Here is a 20,016-nt window from a genome sequence, read left to right as displayed (position 1 = left end):
GAGACGAGACCAGCTTCTAACATCTTACTCTGCTCGTCTTAAAGGACAACCTGGTTTTTAACGCAGTCCTTACGAATATTCGTTTACAAAGTTACAATTTAAAAGATGCATGTATGACGGTGCATCTTTTAAATTTTGACACACCGTCTAATCTTACAACTTATCCCTGTCCATGTCCCTCCGTGGAGAATCAACCCCATAAATTTGAATTTTGACCTTACCGTATACAATAAAAATTCAACAACACTTTATTCTTTCAACAAATGTTTTACCAATTTCTCTCAAAGACAAACGCGATGATAACGCGAAAGCGTTTTTCGCCGCCATCTCCCCCCCCCCCCCAAAAAGATTTTTAACAATCACAATCATTTGGTCATACTTGCCCTGTTCTGTGTCTGGCCTAGCACATTCCAAATTACTGGTATGTTGTGTTAATTCCACAAACCTAACTTTTATAGGAGATTTAGATGACTTCCAAAAAAGACATAGCTATCGTTAAGAATAATAAAAATCCCGTGCCAGGCTTATTTTGAAAATTCCGATTGCACATCATCATGCCGAAACGTACCGAAATGTAGGTGATATCCATTCTTCCAGCTGCTACCGTCATTCTATTAACCACAAATAGATTTTCTACAAAGAGCGTGATTTAGTTTTTCCCTTTTTCTGTCTAGCCTCCGGAACCACCGTAAGGTATTATTTCAGAAGATGAATGAGGATGATATTATGAATGTAAATAAAGTGTAATCTTTTACAGTCTCAGGTCGACCGTTCCTGAGATGTGTGGTTAATTGAAACCCAATCACCAAAGAACACCGGTATCCACGATGTAGTATTCAAATCCGTATAAAATTAACTTTTTCTACTAGGATTTGAACCTTAGAACTCTCAGGAACTGATTGTACAGTTAACATGAATTTCAGAGAAATCAACTCTGGTGGCGTGATTTTTGTACGTCACAGCCATAAGAAAAATTGGGAGAGATAGCGTAAAGCAATAGATTTATGTATGTATCCCTTTAAGTAATGAAACCCATTGCGCTTTGTAAAACCAGCTTAATAAGTAGGGGAAATTCAACGTGTATATTAACAAGAATTGGGAGACATATTGCTAAAGAGCCACAAAGACAAACGCAAATTATGTTGTTTTTTTTTTTTTGCGGAAACTCGCTCATTCTCCCTTGTTTTGTGATTAGCAATATTTAAATGATTTATTCGGGCAGATTTGTTACAGGGTTCTCGTCAACCATATAATAGGGAAATTATTAGTAACTATAACAAATATAATTTCTTGTATTTCTCACAGTTTTGGGTTCCCCAAGTCCAAGAAGTAGTAAAATCATGATTAAAATAATTCCATATTTGTGCAGGCTTTTAGGAACGGTGTAGTAGTAAAATTTTTGGTGTTGCAATTCGTGTTTAAGGAATTTTTATAAATTAAGAAAACCAAAAAAAAATAATTCATCAGACCGGGTTAGATCTAACAAACGTTTTTCATATATCATCATTGAAAATATCATTTTATGTAATAATTTTTGAATCGATTTACGAATTTTTTTTGTTCATTAGTCCAAAATCTTTGCGTTTTTTTTTTTAGATTACGTTTTGATATCTAAAGACAGAATATCGTAGCAAAGTTAAGTTTATACTAATTATTTTTAAATGTTACTGTTGTAAAACATTTTCAGAAATAATTTTCGTTATGCAATTGAAAATTTTTTAGAGAAAATGTTAATTTTAATTAAGTTCTTTCAATTTATGTTCGGTAACATTGTTGCCAGATTTAACTGATCAGCGATCCATTTAGTTTTATCAAGTCCTCCTCTTTTTTCTGCTCCAGTGGTTCGTGTTGAATGAACCTGTAATGTTTTTTACTCGTTTTTTTCCTCCTCGCAAATAGTTGCAGTGGCACTAGTAATGAGTTGTTGCACCGTTACCTTGGCCTAATGTAATTGAAACGCTGATGATATGTTCTTTTAATAATAGTCCTACTACAACAGTAATAATAATACTATAAATCCTATCGGGTAAAACGTGTAGAATTGTGCGCGTTAAGTTATCTACTTTATATAAATTTATTTTATGATATAAATAGAAAAGAAAAAAGTTTTAAATAAATCGAAATTATCTATTGTTAAGTACAAGTCGATGTAACACATTATTGTAACGAATGCGCTACACTGTTTTATATTGTTGACGTTACCGTTATAGGAAGGACTAAGTGACCCGAGGCGTGGGTTTTGTAGCCTTTTTTTCTTCCAATATCAAGGTAGTTAGAATTCATAAAAGAGTCAGAGTACCCGTTTACTTATCTTTGTCTTTTGCCTAAATCCCTCTTGCAGTGTTCTTAATAATTCAGTGAGACTAATAACTCAGCGAAATTATGAGAAGTATAGGGAGAGAGATATAAAAAAGGTGATGTGTGAATTATTCATTTATTTATCCTTTCACATATATGTCTGTGAATTTATTCGTTTTCATTTCAGGTGAATGTGATAAAATATGCTAGAATCGAATTTCCAAGGAATCGGACCCAAGATTTTAATAAATTAAATTACTTACAATAATTTTATTTTGAACCATTCCATTGTCTTGCCACCAGGTCCGACATCGATTTTCTGTGCGAGTTCTATAAAATGAATCTACGACTTTTTGTAGTAATTATTTTTTTAAACACACTTTTAATAAGTAATAGAAAAGTTTTTTGTCACCTTCACTGCATTAATGTATTTTTGCACATCTACATCTACTGAAGTATAATTGTTATTAGACTGCAAGTACTTACCCTCTATTCATTTCAACATAAACAATATTCTGAAATAAAGCAACTGTGACTATACCCTACGTTTGTTAGGAAAGGAAAGTGCTTTACATGTGTCATAGTTGCAAGAAAGAATCGGACAGAAGTATAAAAAGAAATGATTTTTTTTTTTACGCTAGTATATTCATTAACGCTTGCCAGATTATCTAGTGAATATAATCCTAAGTTGGATTTAATTAAAATAAAGCTTTAAATTGATTTTCAGATGCCTGTTTGGAAAATAGCAGTCCTATCCTTACGTATTTACGTGTCAAGCCTGATGATGATGTGATTGTTCTGATTTTATGATTTTGTTTCCCCAGTTCTACAGGTTTTTTGACTCGGAACCTGAACTGTCGGATCAGAATCTGTAACCGGAAAAGAGGATAGCCAAAAGATTTTGGCTATTTCTTATTGAAATTTTTGTCATTTGTCGTAATCAGCTAATCGACCTTTTTGAATAAGGTTAACCTTATAGATAGTTTTGAATCTGTCCGGTTAGTCCGGTAGGTTTGACTCTTACCTTCTTAATATTTAGTCTTTTTAATGTTAAAAAAGGGTTGATCTTTATTGAATCCAGTATTTGAAAAATACTAATTTTTAAAAATTTATCCGAGGGCTGGGTTTCCATAATATAATAACTTCCTTGGAAACTTGTTTGATTCCATTTACAATTAGCGTGATGCCGCATGTTGAATCCAGTCCAAAAATGTCTTTTGATAGGAAAATAGTATACTTTTTAATTACCCTCAACCCGAGTGTCCACGCACCCATCTGATTTCTGCTTTTTTTAACGTTCTTTTATGGTATTTCCAAACCGGTGAAGATTAAAGTTTTAAACGCAAGGAGAGCGGGAGATTGCTAATCACAGAACCTGGACAATAATCCCTTGCTGCTGTGTCTTTCTTTTATCGGGCAGATAATTATTTAATGGCGGTTATACCTATTTTCTTTTATTTATGGACGGAATTAATTATTGCATTCCGATCCTTTAGACCGGTTGAGTATTAACCAGTCTGACCTTAGGAGACAAGCCGCGTGTGTGCTTCGTTCTCCCGTCGAGATTCCCCTTCAGTCCATCCCCTTTCGGTGCTAACCTCCAGCCCGGCAGGAATACGCCTCTTGGAAGCCCTAGCTGTTGGAAGATGCAGTACACTAACTTCACCGAAGGAAGTCGCATATGCTGGCAGTGACAATGTAGCTCTCAAAGTCGAAGGTAAAAAGCTATTTAAAACACTCCTCGCGTCTAAAACGTCGCAATTATCAGCGGTTCCCGGTGGTATTAACTCTCCCGTATGCAATTTGAAAAGAATAAAAGTGATTTTGAAGTTTTTCAAGTCCACAAGTTTTATCTGTCATAAAACTCGAATCGAGAGGGGAAATTAGAACGTCGTCTACGAACTTACCTTAGTACTTTTCGTCCTTCGGCGTTTAAGTACTGCTTGAATGTTTTTGAAAATTCGTTAATCAGTACCCTCACCTGTAGACAGAAATATAAACACGTAAGTATTTTTAGATCGCACATTTAGATCTACCGAATGATCTTTCGATCCGTGAAAATATCGTAGTTATTTTTATTGATTAAATTTTCTACAAATAATCATTAGTATAGTAAAATGAACGGTGGCCTTCGTCCGGATTTAAAATTTGAACGGATAATTTTAATTTTCAACGAAAGCTTCCCACCTAAGTGTTTCTTCGGTAAGTATTTTACCAGTATATGGTAATATTTGTTTTTTGCACACGAGATTTTTGCACACGTTATTAGTTCGGATTTTATTGAATTCACGAACTTGAGCTGAGGTTTATAAAAATGTTTATTTATAAAAATAAGTTTTATAAATAATTGATCTACCCATTCAGTTACCGGAGCTGTTCCCTTTCAAACCGGTCATAATGTGGTGACTAAATATTTGTTTCATTAATATTATTAGTTATAATTTGATTGAGTTGAGATGAAAATCTGTTCTAACTTTTCCCGTTTAATGTTACTGGTAAAAAATTATGTAAATTTTTAATTTTTATTTTATCAATGTTCTGTTAATATTAAAAAAGGTAATAATTGGAGTTGTGGTAATAATCGATTTAACATTTTTATTACGTTAAAAAAAAAATAAATTATTTCATATATCTTTTAATTATTTATTCAATTTATTAGCGTGTAATTTAATAAAGATAGTCCAATATTTGATTAATTTGTTAGTAATTGGGAACCGCAAAACAATACTCTTTAAGAGTTGTGATTCGTTGTCAGTTCCATGAATTCCATACACACTGAAGTTTTTCCGTTAATAATTTGAATTTGAGGTTATAATCTGTGACTGGTTAGGTCTTATTTGAAATTGCAGTAGATAATTTGAAGGTATGTTAGTGCACTTCGCTTCATTTTTCTTGAAGAACAGGGTGTAAAGCTTATTAAATTATGTAATTACTAAATATTTAATGATTTAATTAGCAGTTGTTGAAATGTTCATAATTATTAACGATTTGATTTAATATCCCTTCTTGTGGATTTCCCTTGGTGATTTGAAAATTCAGTCAAAACAAGGTGAACAGGAAAAGCTTTTTATGTTTCTGCAAATCTGTATCCCAAAAAAGCTGGTGTAGGCAATAGGGGTTTTTGAAATATTGTGTATTTTTCCGTTTGAATTACTCTTTCTGGAGAATGCATCGACCGGTTTACTTAGTAACAGTTGTTATTTTTTTCTATAATAAAATTCGTTGATGTTTTCGTTCACAAAGTTTTTACGGGTTTAATATTAAAACTTCTCCAGTTGAATCTTATCACTGTTATTACTTTTTTGTATTTTTATTTTATTTAGACCAACCTGACGGTATTAAATACGCATTACTTTATTTAAAAAGTGATTGAAATGTAATTAAGTATTCATCTGTAATTTGAACTTTCAACGATTCTAATGGTATACGTATTTTTACTATTCAATTTCTCAGAAACCGTTTCATTAGACGTAATAAGAAGTAAATAGTAAAAATGTAACTTAAGTATGTGTGATCATTTTTAATCTAGTGGTTTTCATCGGCGACTTAAGTCAACCACAAATCAATCCGGTTGGCTTTCATTAGTATTTAATTTCCGTATCTTGATATTTATTCATTTAGACATGTACTATTATGTAAATGCCATTAGATTATTAGCGATAAATGAAATGTTAAAATTGAAATTTGAAATAAATTTCATTCTGATATTAAAGTGATTTAGAGGTTAATTTTTACCATTATAGGTTTGTAGGCTTTCATTTATTTTCTGTATAATTTGTTGTGTTTAACCGTAGTTTAGTTTCTTGTATAATATTAATCCCGAGACGGGTTGACGTACGGGAAACTTTGGTTTCAGGAAATATCTGTTCATTTAAGTATCAAGTTGCAGCTTAAGCTTCTTTGCGCCTTTTAAAATTTAATGCCAATGCACGTTACACTCTTCTGCTATTTACTTGCCCTTGGATCTTTGGTAAGTCAGCGGGGATGATATATTTCAGTATGAATATTTTAAGTTAAGGTCTTGCATTCCCTGTATTTTATGTGTATTTTCAGACGATAGTCAAGTTAGTTACTTATCGTCGTCTACCTTTTCGTACTTATTTTACGTGTCCACTTTGTTTCGAATAAATAAAGCTGAATTCTGTAGATGATTTCAGTTAATTAATGCTGTAATCCGACCTAATAAAGGTAATTTTTATTAATAAAATTTTATTTCCCCTCCCGATTCCTTTTACTGGAAGAGTATCACAATACAAAAAATATATACTGATATGAACGTTATAACAAAGAAGGCCTAAACGCATAGCAAGGAATGTTTTATTTATTTATTTTCCGTGAAGCAATTATTCCAAGCGTAAAGAGTGGTAAACGTTTTGTCCAGTTACGTTGTCTATGAGATCAGATTATTAATTAGTACATTAAACCCCTTTTTAATATATGCAAAACACTAGTAAAAATTTTAGTTTTTAAAAAATTAAATAAAATTTGATTTTAGGATCGGTTTCTTCCCGTTTCATACATTCCTTCAAATTTTTTTCTTGGCTGAATATCTTGTAGCTAAATCTGAACCGTTCACTTGTGTGTGAATGGTGTAAAGGGCTCTATAGCACCCAAAGAAGTAAATATGCAAGTGGTAGGAATACACCAGGGTAAAATTAACTAACTGTGAACTAAATTTTGATTATAAATATATTTAATAGGGTCAATTTTTATTAATCCTACCTTAGGAAATAATCTGAAAAAATAACGTGCTGTTCAAGCGAGTGTAATTTATGCAAGGGTGAAAATGTAGCAAAATTCACTTACTTTTCAAACACACACATTAATTGAATAAATTAAACGTTCGTTTTGAGTGAACCACCAGTGGTAGCACTTGTAACGATTTAAAAGTGTTCAACTATTTACTAATAATGCTGAGTCAGAAACCGTGTGAATTAAAGCGTGATTGTTGATTTTAACATAGCGTTTTGTGTCCATTGTATGTCTACAAATAAATCTGTGATATCGTTGCATTGAAGATTCTTTGTCCCGCGTCTGGAGTAACGTACAATGAAGAATCGCGAAGAATTTAAGACCGAGCAAGTCTGTCTATAAGAGCTCACTTCACGTATAAACCTGACTTGTATATTACGTCACAGCGGAAGGGGAAACGTTGAGTGTAGAACAAAGCGGTAGTGGTGGAAATCGGCAACGAATCGGTCAAGTCTGTGAAGTGTGGCTCAGTTCTTAGTTGCGACTAGTGAACGAACCGGTGATTTTCGTACTCGATTTGTTGTTTCTCTATTAGTGTGTTGTGCTCTCCTTTCCCATACAGTACTTTCTGTCGGAGTTCGTTGCACTTAATTCATCTCGCTGCTAGTACAAGTCGAATATATAGTACGGTACTTTCTTAGTATATTGTCAGAATAATTATTATGTGTTGAAATTCTTGCTGTTGTTTCGGAATAATTTACGGTGTGGGGACAGTTTACTCGATTTTATTCTTATGTAACATTTGTTACTCGAGTGAATTAGGTTTTGTGAAATTTTAAAATTATTTTCTGCTAGTTTATTAACCGATGAAATTGGTATAATACCTCAGCGGTTGTATTAATCTTACCAGTTTTTTTTGGGTCATGTTCACTTGTCCGAAGATGTGTAAAATTTTGAAAACACGTATCCTTGATGAGTTTTCGTTATTAAAAATTTGTTTTTATTAAAATTTGATATTGGATGTTTATAATTTATGCGATTTATTTTTTTGTGAATTTAGTAATTCTATTACGGAATTATATATTATTTCTAGATATATTAATTTGTTACTTTAAAACTTTTAGAAGTGTATTGAATATATTCTCTTGAAACATTTTTCAATTAAAGAAATAAAATACGTTAGCATTGTAAATGTTATTAGAAAACGCTGATATTTTCTTTTGTTATTATATTATTTTCGACCATAATTTAAATTAAAATTAAATTTAATTGTATTGTATGGGAGGGTCCGATCTGAATCTGGAATAGATAATATTGTGTTATCGTTATGTGTTTCAATTATATATCTAATTGTTATTTTCTTCTATACATACTTGAAATCTGTCCAATTTTTCTTTCCAGTTGAAGAAATAGTTTCATTGTATTTTGTATATTTCTGAAACGTGTAAATATAAATTTAAAAATTAGAACTGCTAAAGACCAAAAAACGTTTTAAGATCGCCCACTCCCGGTTAAATTACCTCAAAAAAAAAAATTACAGTATTGGCTAAGACGAGCCATCTTGTTTAAGGCGTTAAGTACATATGAGTTATTGCGATCCGACAGTTAGTTAACTAATTAATATTTAATGGGAAGGGAGAGTATCGTTCAGTCGTTACCAACTTAACCGATTGTATTGTTAATTAGCAGGAATTCAAGTGACTGTCGAAGTGATCATTCATTGACCGGTATTCGATCGATACGTGCGAAATAAGTAGAGTGTCAGGTTCGTGTACATCATGAAAACGTCTCCATCAATCAGCCCTACTAGTAGGGCTACTGCTAAATTTATTTTAGTCGAACAGCAACAGATAGGTTCTGATCAGAAACAAAAACAAAACGGTTCCGGAAAAACGGATATTGTCGGTGTTGAAAACGGAAATGGAGTCGATAATACCGTTAACGGTACTACTATTACTACTACCACTACTACTACTACTGCTACAAGTGCTTCGTTGAAACCGACTGAAGTCGAAAATAAATTTATCGAAGCCGAACAACTACAACAGCAAGGAAAAAAGAAAAAAGAAAAGAGTAAGGATAAGAAAAAAGATAAAAAGGAAGTACAAGAACAGCAACAGAAGGCGAATGGTGTGGGGAAAAATAAAAACAATGCCGCTGCAGGAACCAAGGTTATCAACAAAGGTAAATTATGATTGTGATGTCTTTATTTTCCACTGTTGAAGCCAGATTATTATAATTTTTTTTTTCTTTGTAAAAATCAAGTAGGTTTTTATATTACAAAATACTTTTTTTTTGTGTCGTTAACGTTCTGAATTGTTTTTTGACGTCATACAATTTTAATGTACTTGATAGTATAATATGTAAAACACATTAGATCAGATGATAAACAGGTTTACACGGTATCTACACTTTTTTCCCAAAAATATTTAATTTAAATACTATTACTATTCTTTCACAGAAACCTTTCTTAATAAAAAAAACTCGTAGTAGTTATAATACTTGGTACAGATCCACCCACACTCGCTCTGCTATGTTGAGTTATCCACTTATCTTGTACTACGCCTAGTTATGCAATCCAGTGGCCTAAATCACATGACTTATGAAATGAATATGTTTTCTGTGTTCTTAACTTGTACGTATTTTCCTTTGCCCTGAGGCAGCCGGTTACTTCTGTAAGCGGGTTATGGTTATATCTATCTTGTCTACGTTCGCACTTCTTACATCACTACACAGTCGATCTGCGTCCTTATTTATAGGCATGACAGGTGACTCGTGCATGATTGAGGGATTTTGTTAATCCCTAAATCTTTGAAAATATTATTTTGTGATTATTATTGGTTAAGCCGATTTAATCTACTCTAATTTTGATCGGGGTGGGAAGTAATGAGCGAGATCGGAATTGTTGACTGCAGAACTTTATTCCCGATGGTATTTTGATTTCGCTGTCTGCGCGGAAGTTTTTCATTATGCTCGTAAAACGAGTAGATAACCTTTTTTTTGATAGAAGTGTATAAATCTAAGAAGTAGAAAACGCATCGAATTAACTACGTTTATTTCCATTCACGTTTTAAGTTTCGTGTATCGAAATTGTCCTTCGGTCATACTTCACGCCGGATAATAAAGCTAATTTAGATGATTTTGCGACATTCTCGCACATAGCGATACCGATGACTATTACATCAGATTTTGAACGTACATACACTAGAGAAAATCTCTGGCAATTGTCAGGTACCCTTAAAAACTTAATTTACATATTAATAAAATCTGTGGAGTTTTGTTAGTGTGCACATTTATCATTACGAAATTAAGGAATTTCCTCAGGTATCATAGTACAAGTATTAAAATCCGTAGCTTCCCATAGCTCTGCGTTCGTAATCAAAGAATAATGTACTTTATTTTGAAATTGATACCGGGTGAACGATCCATCAGCCGATGAATGGTGGTGCATGCAAAGTTCCGAACCTAGCCAAAGACGTAAAATGTATTAAGTCTTAATTTAATAAGCACTTATTTCTCTGTATGTAACATTTTTTTCAATTTTTTAATTACATTCATCGACTCTGCACTATCATGTCATTTATTCATCTAGGGGTGAGGGGAATTAAAGAAAGTACCTGTTGTTCTTGTACTAAATGTAGCTAATTAAATTCTCTTCGCAGCAATATAGTTAACACTGACTAATAACTTCATTGACACTAAATTCACCAATATTTACAACAAAAATTCTTTATATTCTATACTTTCAGAAAAAGAATCGCACCTTAAAACACTTAAACATTATGAAAACTGTAAATTCTACGTTTGTAAATATATACATATAACTGCAATCTAAATGAATAGACTCAATTAAAATCACATATACATTTCGACCACATTCTTAATACACGCATTTGCCAAATAAAAAAAAAAAAAAAATGCCAGCAATAACATCAGCCAATGTCAGTGTGAAACGTGGCACCGAGGATAGTGCATGCAAAACGATGATTTTCAAGTAAATTTTAAAAACGCTCTATTATACAATTTGATTCACTGTTTAAATTTCAAATTGTCATCGCCGACTGTCATTGATATATCATTACAATATATATGCATTAGTAAAACTTCATGAAAATTTAAAGTGGTGCTGTACTCTCACTTTTTTTTAAAACAACTATCGTAAAGAAAGTGAAAGAATTGTTAAAGGGGTTCAATATCCATTTTTTATTGGGAAGTTTTAATTTACATAGTAGTTTTCAATAAAAGATGTTAATAAAGTTTTATTACGTTTGTAAAGGTATTGAAATGTTTATTTATCTCATTTAGTTACGTTCCTTTGTAAGTATATTTCATTCTTTAGGAAAACTTAGCAGATTCTCTTAATATCGTGTTTTTCAATCTACCTCCGGTTCATCTAACCGATAAGAACTCGGGTATACTCAGTTAAATATACTATCATTTGTTTGACTTATTGTTTCATTATAAAAATAATATTAATATTTTAGGTTATTGTCGATTAAATCATCTTTAGCAGTTACAGCAGTAGTAATTTTATTTAAAGTTCATTAAATTCACTTAATTTACTTATTTGGTTTTTATTTTTGGTTCAAATAATTTAGGTATTTCTCCGTGAATAATAAATAATATTACTTGTTTTGTTTATTAGATGAAAGTATCACCTTTCAGCTGTTCATGGCTAAATCGATGATTAGTTTTGCATTTTTCCCGCATTACGTAAAAATATTTTATCGATGGATGTTCGCTGCCTTAAAGAGTCATGATGTTACGCCTGCGGGTGGGATTGTTTTTATCTAGTTCCGGAGTTCCTCTACGGTTAGATCATTCTTTTCGTATTAGCCCTCCGTCCCTTATACCTTGCATCTCTTCCTTCTTTAGGTAATGTCTAATTTACAGGATCATTCACCCGATACGTGCTAGGTTTTAGAGACTTTTAGGTGTTGTAACCTTGTTTTTTTTACGGTTTGGTGAGGTCGGTTGTGTCTCCAGATCTAACCCGGGTTCTTGTTTCCTATTCCTTAGTTGTACAAGTAGCACAAGAAGAATTGCATCGTAATTAATTATTAGGTAAAACCGGATTTTCGAATACTTATTATTAGACACAATTAAGCTACAATGGTACGTTTACGTTTGGGCTATATATATGATTAACGTTAAAAATTTTTCTGAAAGATTCAAAAACGTTGTTCGGGTTTTAACGACTGTGTTTTATTAAAACATTCCGAATTTTCTGAAATTCGTTTTATACGTAAGGCCCTCGCTAAATTACGAAAACTAAAATTTGTTCAATATTATTGTTATATTTTACGACGTTGACATGCGTAGAAAATTTATCACTGGAAAAGTTAGTAGATATTAAATAAATTTGTAATCAGCATTTGTATGTAGTCTTGTTAGTGACATTATTTTACTCAAATCGCCTGATCGTAGTTTTATTTATTTATTTTTTTTTTACAAAGCGTTTTGGTAGATCATAAAACTCTATTAAGAAAATTGTATGGTATTTTACACACACACACACACACATATATATATATATATATATATATATATATATATATATATATATAGTAGAATTAACCAATCAAGTACGAAATGATTTTTTGAATATTTTTCATATCGTAATTTTTTTTTTACAGTGAAAAGAAAGAGTTAAATCTTTCACCGGAAGTTATAAGATAAAATCCATCATTCTATCTTTATAAAGATAAAAAAGTAGGTTTCGTTGAAATTTCTGTGTACGTGCGAAGAGCACATCCACGTAAAGCGAGCACACATGAAGGTCAACTATAAAATAATAAGAATAGATTAATAATTAAGTGAATTAATCGTGAGAGATCTTTGATAGAGACTTTAATTTTTCTGCCGTCTTCCAAAAGTTTTTCTTATTTTAACAAAGGATACTTTCAAAACTTACAAAATATTTGATTTGAAAAAATAATATAGGTTAATTAATTGATGATTGACGATTCTGATTGCCCGTAACTTTTTTTTTATGATAGTTTACTTCAATACAGTAATTGTTTCTTATTATCTTGAGCACTAATTAATTAAAAAATGGAAAAATATTTTTTTTCTAAAAATGAAAGGTGTAGAAGTAAATAATTAAATTATGGAATTTTCGACGGCAAGCTACGGAAATTATATGTTAAAACTTTACGGAAGCATAAAACACAATCCGTTTTAAATATATGAAAATCAACGAGTTTGTCTGAATTTGTGCTAAGGCAATATTATTTGTAATCGTTAAATTTTATTGTCGAGATGGTTTAATTTTATTTATTTTCTAAATTTTATTTTTATATAAATTTATTCTTGTTACGCAATGAATTATATATTTTATATTTACACAATTGAATTTTATCATGCTTTAGGAAATTTAAATAAATGCTTGTTATGTGACGGGAAAGCTGTTAGGCAACCGGACTGAAAATTGTTATTAAGTATTCTTGCTACCGCGCGTAATTTTATATATTTATCAACTCGTTACGAATAGTTAACTAGATTTACCTTTCAGTAGATCAAGGCATTCGATAGGGCTGTGTGTTAGTGTACTTCGGAAAACTTTGAATAAAAAATTCAAATATGTATAATCTCGGACACTGTTTTCGAGGAAACGAGAAAGGATGTAGCCTATCAGATAATTTTACAACATATGAAATAATTGTTATTACCTTGCAGATTAGCATAATGCTGCTAACTGTTTAATTTCATACGTTTTTTAATTGAATTAGCGTTAGCCTACAGATTTTTCGAATTTTCAGATTTCAATTAATGTCGAATTTTCAACTAACGAACTAACGGTTCGTTATTGAATTCAATATGTATGCGTGTGAACACTCTTTGTCTCTGATTTTGATTTTGGATTAAGCATCGTTAGAGGATTACAAAAATACTCGATTGGCCATGATAGGTCCCGTAGAGTTTAACTAAAAATGGCCGCCAAAATTTTAACATTTTGTTAATGATCATTACACAATAACTATGTAAGCTATCGAGTTTGTTCAGTCGAACTAATTTACAGTTTACTAAAATGTATAAAATATATAAATATCAATTCTTGTAAATCAGGTGTAAGACCCCGTCCCAAAAAATGTCGGAAAAACTTTTTAATAATTGAAAGAAAAAAAAACCGTAATACCGCCAAAACAAGAGAAAAATAAATTATAGCGTGTATAAGGCCCCAATAGAGAGTTTTTAAACCATAACAATCTCATTTGCGCCACCTGCACATTATTAAAAAAATTTTGAATTTAAAATTAAAAAAAGGCGTAACTTTTTAATTGTAAGGAACCAACGTCATAAAAGAATATAATTATGATTAACGTAATATTAACGTGATTAACGAAATATGTCGCTACTGATTAATTTGTTAGGCCACCAAATAATGGTCAGATTACCTAACTTTAAAACAAAAAGAATTCATTAAAGACTTGTGTAAACTTAATCGTTATTGAAATGATTCAACTATTTATATTATGACATAATTAAATATTATATATACTCAGATATACTATAAATACATACAAAATCCATTAATAGCAATTTCATTAAATCTAACAATAATATTCAAATATATTAAACAAAAAATTTAATGTGTAATAATCTGAGTTAAGTAAAAGTTAAGAGTTTATAACTTTGTTAGAAGTGAATTAATAATTGAGATAACAGTAATAATAGTATAATAAGAATCTTCGTTCGGGAAAATCTTACTAGACTTTTCATTTGGAATCGGTTTATAACAGATACTTTGTAGCAGAATATTTTGTAGCAGATTTGTCGTAGCCGAAAGGTCAATGTTTTTTGTGCCCTAAGCAAACAAAGACTTTACGGTTTGTTCTTCCAGTAGGCAACCGTGAATAGTATCGTTTATCTGGACGTGCTTCAAAATTTTCTGATTCCTCAGTCAGATGACGATGATCAAGTTGGACGTCATTACTATCAGCAATACTTGGCACCAACTCACTGCCGCCTAGAAGTCCGAGATTTCATTGATACTCTATTCCCAAATCGGTGGATTGGTCGTGAATCGGTCAGTCGTGGTTCGGTTGTGGAGTTTCGTTTAAGATCGGGTTTATGTACCACCTTTGCCCGCTGATCTTGTTGAAGTAAGACGTGTCTGCAGCGGTAACGCCCGACTTGCTGGCCGCAGTCTGGAATGAGATCGACTTCCAAGTGAAATCTATGTCGCATTACAAATGGAATTCATATCGAACCAAAGTGAATGTTAGGTGACAAACTTGATTTGTTTTTCTATGAAAAGTACCTCAGCTGAATCTATAAGTTATCAATAAATTTGTATATGCTTTAAAAGTTGTGAAGTTCTTTTTAATCGCCCGTTATATGACGAATTCCCTGTCTGTTTCGTGTGAAAATCGTTTAAAATGTTATTTGCTTGAATTTTGTCTTCCTGAAACCATTTACTAAAACTCATCTTCAGGATGTAAATTATTAAAACTCAATATATAAATATCTGTGTAGATTACAAAAAACTGTCCCCGAAAGGTGGAGAAAGATTCGATTCTATATATATATATATATAGACTTTTTTCTTTTTTTTAAATTATTGTCGAGTGAACTTATTGCTAAATGCATTTTGAGGGTGTAAGTTTATAAAAAAGTTTCAAAAAAAGAGGAGAGAATCTAATTATTCGTCAAGAAGGTAGTTAAAAGTTGCAGACTGAGATTTCAGTCTGGTTATTGCTAACGAAATATTACGTGGTCACAAAAATAGACAATTTGAATATTTCAAAATATTACAATTCAAATGGAAAAAAGTTAAACAGAATCCTGTTAATCAAAAAGTTTTCCCCCTCCCAAAAACATATTAGATACATCGACAGTCATGTTGTTGTATTGTTTTTTTATATTATTCATATTGCTACTACTCTATAAGTCAAGGGTTATTATTCCATGAAGAATTCCCTCCTCGACAAGTATTAGTACGGCGCCAACCGTATTATTCTAAAATCTTGTGGTTTATGTTATTTCAGACATGAACTTCTATTACCTTTGTCAAAATATACTGATTTTTTTTGTGGTATCACCTTTGTCAGATATATTTAGAAAATATCTTGTGGAATGAAGAATTTAAAATGGAGCCAGGACTTATTTTTGTTATTCATTATATAAGCTTTAAGAGACAATATAAAAAGATCCCTGCCCGAGATATTCGAACCCATGATCTTCCGAATGAAAGGCTGTGAGACGAATTTATGAATTACTGAATTTATTATATAAATACTCAAAAAATTACGGTGTTAATTAGTGAAGGTTAGCGATCGTAGGTTAAGTTTGGTTAAATTATATTTATAAAATATAAATAACCATTTATTAAAATTAATAAAGAGACTGTTCATTTTCCACCGAAATCCGATTGACTACTTTGTTTCTAAATAAAGCTGTAGCTGCGGTGGCGTTAATACGTAAGTATACAAAATAATAGTAATAAAAAAATAGATATTAAGGGGACGGTGTATTTAATAAATAGGTTGTTACATTTATACGAATTTTCCTCGTGGTTGTTTTTTAATATTGTAGCGATTTTAAGGTTTGGGTTTAATGTTTTAATAATGGTTTTGACAATTTTTATAGGGTTTGATAATGGTTTTGACAGCAGCATGGTAAATTTTCTTTCCTGATAATTTTGGACACGTGTTAGGGTCGATCTGAATAAATTCTCTATATATCTTCTAATCGTAAAATTAGTTTTTTATTTTCTTTCTTACGCAACATGTAAAATAACAAGTGTGGTTGTATTCTTTTAACATGTGCTAGATATTTTATTGCTTTAAGTTGTTGATTGTAGTTGTTAATCGACATGGGTGTGAATGTGTGCTATATATTACACTCGATACATATTGCCGGTGTGATAAGTCTCGCAACATAATAAAAGAAAAAACAAATCGAAGATAGTCTTTATTTTTTACTTAAATTACGTTTAAGCTCACGAACGCAGTATCATTCTTTGAACTGAAATATTTCTTAATAAAAACTGAATAATTTGAAAAAAAATATCTTTATCTACTTTTTAACATTTTTAACTCTTCACATCTATGTACGAAAGAAAAAATCACAACGTTGTTTATTTTACAGATTAGAAGTTTTATCAGACGGAAAAGTGAATTACGCTACTAATATGTAACATTGTTCTCAAATTTTTTTTACCAGCAGTTTTCCAGTTGTTAGCCATTTCTAAGTTATCTTATTTCTGTCAAGATTTTTTTCTTCCTTTTTTAAGTATGTGAAAGGACGTTCTTCGTTTGAAAAACTAAATGAGTTTAAATTTGTTATTGTAAACTGAATTTTTTACGTGCTAGTTTAAATAATTATAATTAAAATATTATTTCCAGCAAATGTGCTGTTCATTTTTTATGTGAGAGCACAAAAAACCGGTTTTATTAAAATCGTGTCATGGCTGATAGTGATTTTATTTATAGTGCGCGTTTACCTATATTCTATTCATAAAATATTAATAATGTCTAAACAACGTGTGTTTTAAACTGGTATAGACTGCGATATTATAGCCGTTTGACTTTTAATATGGCCATGAAGAGGAAGAAGGAGAGTTTATTAGAAAGTATTTTTTTCTCACTCTTCTCTTAGTCATAATATTTGTTCTGCTAAGATTTTTTGTCTAGTTGCCTCTATTCTTTTATTTTATATCTGGAAAATGATAAATAATTTTAATAATATAAGCATACAATTAAAATATTTATCTAAACTAAAATAAAATACTGATTGTATTTTCTTGTCTTGCTTGTTATCTACCATCCGTCTCGACAGCTGGCTGCCCCCCCCTGTAACCCGTTATTACTGTTTACAATACTGTGGACTCTATTTGACTTTTCTGTCTAAAAATAATTTCTTCCTCAAAATTGGTTAATTTTGAATTAAAGAAAAAAAAATCATTATATATGTCAAATATATACATATATCTGTACACACACACACGGCTTTGTTATTAATTAAAAAATCTGATGTTGACTCCACATGACTTCTTTGTTCACCTATTAATTACATATACACATTTTTTGTGGCTCTTCATTTAAACTTATTTCATTTGAAAGTGAGATACGATCCTCCAATTCTTTAATAAAGTGGACAGTTATACAACCGCTGTAACTAAAGAACGTGTACGCAAATTAAGTTCAGAAGAATTATATCAAACCAAAGAGCGATTAAATGATTGACAACAAAAAACAAATAAACGAAATGATGGTCAGTTCCGACTTAAGGAGAATATTGTCCGACAATATCAGAGGAGTAATGAACCTCAGTAATGTATGCCTCAGTGTATATATTGTTCTTGTGAGGATCTATTTTTCAGTCACTCTGTAATTAACTTAAATGAAGATAGAATTAAACTGAAATTCCAATATAATTAAATAAAATTAAACCAGAAAAAACAAAAATAGTACGATTCTAAATTATAATTTTTAGTTAATCTTAAATAATCAGTTGTTTCACCAATTCCATTACATATACACATTTTTAAAAGTACATAAAATTTTTAATAACGTCTGAATTTTTTTCATATTTTTAAAATTTTTTATTGCTATTATTGAATTATTAGATTTTGTAAAATGTTTTTTACAGTCTCGGGTTAATAATTAATAAATCAATATATATAAGTTTAAAAAAAAAGTTAAAAAAAAATGAGATGAAGTCTGATACGAACCGATGTGCCTTCCCCTGTAAGATTCAGATATTTCATTAATTAAACTTTTATTATCTATAACTCTAGAACTAATGAAAATAAGTCCATTTATGATATATCGTTGAAAAGTTCTCAATGAGGGTTTATTACTGCAATTAAGAAAAAGTCCAAAATCCAAATTTTTGGGGGATTTTGGGCACTTTTGGTTCAGTTGACTGCAATCAAAAGGGGAGGACTTGTAACCAGACGTTATAACTTGTAACCAGATGTTACAACAGTGCTAAATGCAAAATTTCGACATCCTACGGCTAATCATTTTTATGTTATGCGAAATACGTATATACGTACGTACAGACGTCACGCCGAAACTAGTCAAAATTGATATTTCCGAAATCTGCAAACAGAAATTTTTCGCGATTACAGTACTTCCTTTACTTCGTACAAGGAAGTAAGAATATTTTATTAATTTCTTAACATATCTTGAATTAATTGTATAAATTGGAATACTATTTAGTTGCAAGGCAAGTATATATACTAAGGCATTACTTTTCGAAAGAAAGGCGTATTCCGATCTTCTTGGCGGAGTGGTAGCGTCTCAGCCTTTCATCCTGAGGTCCTGGGTTCGAATCCTCGTCTGGCTGGCATTTTTCATGCGCTAGAAAGTTCCATTTTCATGGGGCAAAATAACCAAAACAGTCGATTGCCGTCTTCTAAAAAAAAAAAACAAACAAAAAAACTCAGGTTACTTCCTTTGAGAATAATGATGTTAATTTACACAGTTCTTGGAAACAGAATGAAAACTATCTTTAATGGTGTTTATTACTACCTGAATTTCTGTGAGCTGGCATGTTGATATGCAACAATATATTCTCTCAGTGAAACTGGAATACACTTCACGCTTCAATTTCCTTAGTAAGCCTCAGACATTGGATGGTTTTTATTCTTGAAAACACTTGTTATTTTTACGTGTTTCTTGTTTTTATTTACATGTGACTGCATAGTTGTAGGCTCCCAAGCAAATACAGTACGGTTTTTGCCCTGGTCTATGAATTCGTTTAATTAAAACCAAATAACGTTGTAATATAAATATTAGAGCCTGGTTTTACCAGATAAATATCTAAACTAGATCTGGCTTTTTGTACGGACACTTCCATCAAGCCACACAAATAACTAGTTCCCCCAAAGACGTAGTTCCTCTTAAGATATCCTTACTCATAGCAAGGATTCAGTGAGATTTCAAAAAAACCTTACATAATCATCACCGTAGAGGACGGGATGTCAAAGATTGGGAAAAGGGTTTTAATTTTACTCTGTTTTGGATTCTTTACGTAAGATCTTTTCCCACAAGGAACAACAAGATAAACTTGTTC

At 31.2% G+C, this 20,016-nt stretch overlaps 1 protein-coding gene across 14 annotated transcripts in view; it reads left to right on the top strand.

Annotated features, from left to right (window-relative positions):
• Positions 1-20,016, top strand: part of Unc-115a (actin binding LIM protein Uncoordinated 115a) — a 430,063-nt gene that overhangs the window by 78,191 nt on the left and 331,856 nt on the right. For 10 of the 14 annotated variants that reach the window (XR_012755285.1, XR_012755284.1, XM_075357618.1 and 7 more), the window contains exons 1-2: positions 7,517-7,674; positions 8,677-9,174. The exons of 1 other annotated variant lie outside the window; for it this stretch is intronic. Coding sequence is in view for 11 of the 13 variants with exons in the window: in XM_075357618.1 (XP_075213733.1) it covers positions 8,769-9,174 (406 nt within the window). In the remaining 2 variants the exon portion in view is untranslated. Of the gene's footprint in view, positions 1-7,516; positions 7,680-8,676; positions 9,175-20,016 lie in introns of those variants that run through there. 3 more of the 14 variants (XM_075357594.1, XM_075357601.1, XM_075357606.1) reach the window with 3 other exon arrangements.

Source organism: Lycorma delicatula, chromosome 1 (genome assembly GCF_047948215.1).
Source record: "Lycorma delicatula isolate Av1 chromosome 1, ASM4794821v1, whole genome shotgun sequence".
NCBI classification, from domain to species: domain Eukaryota; kingdom Metazoa; phylum Arthropoda; class Insecta; order Hemiptera; family Fulgoridae; genus Lycorma; species Lycorma delicatula.
Note: the sequence above shows the minus strand (reverse complement) of the source record. Positions and strands in the feature narration are given on the sequence as shown.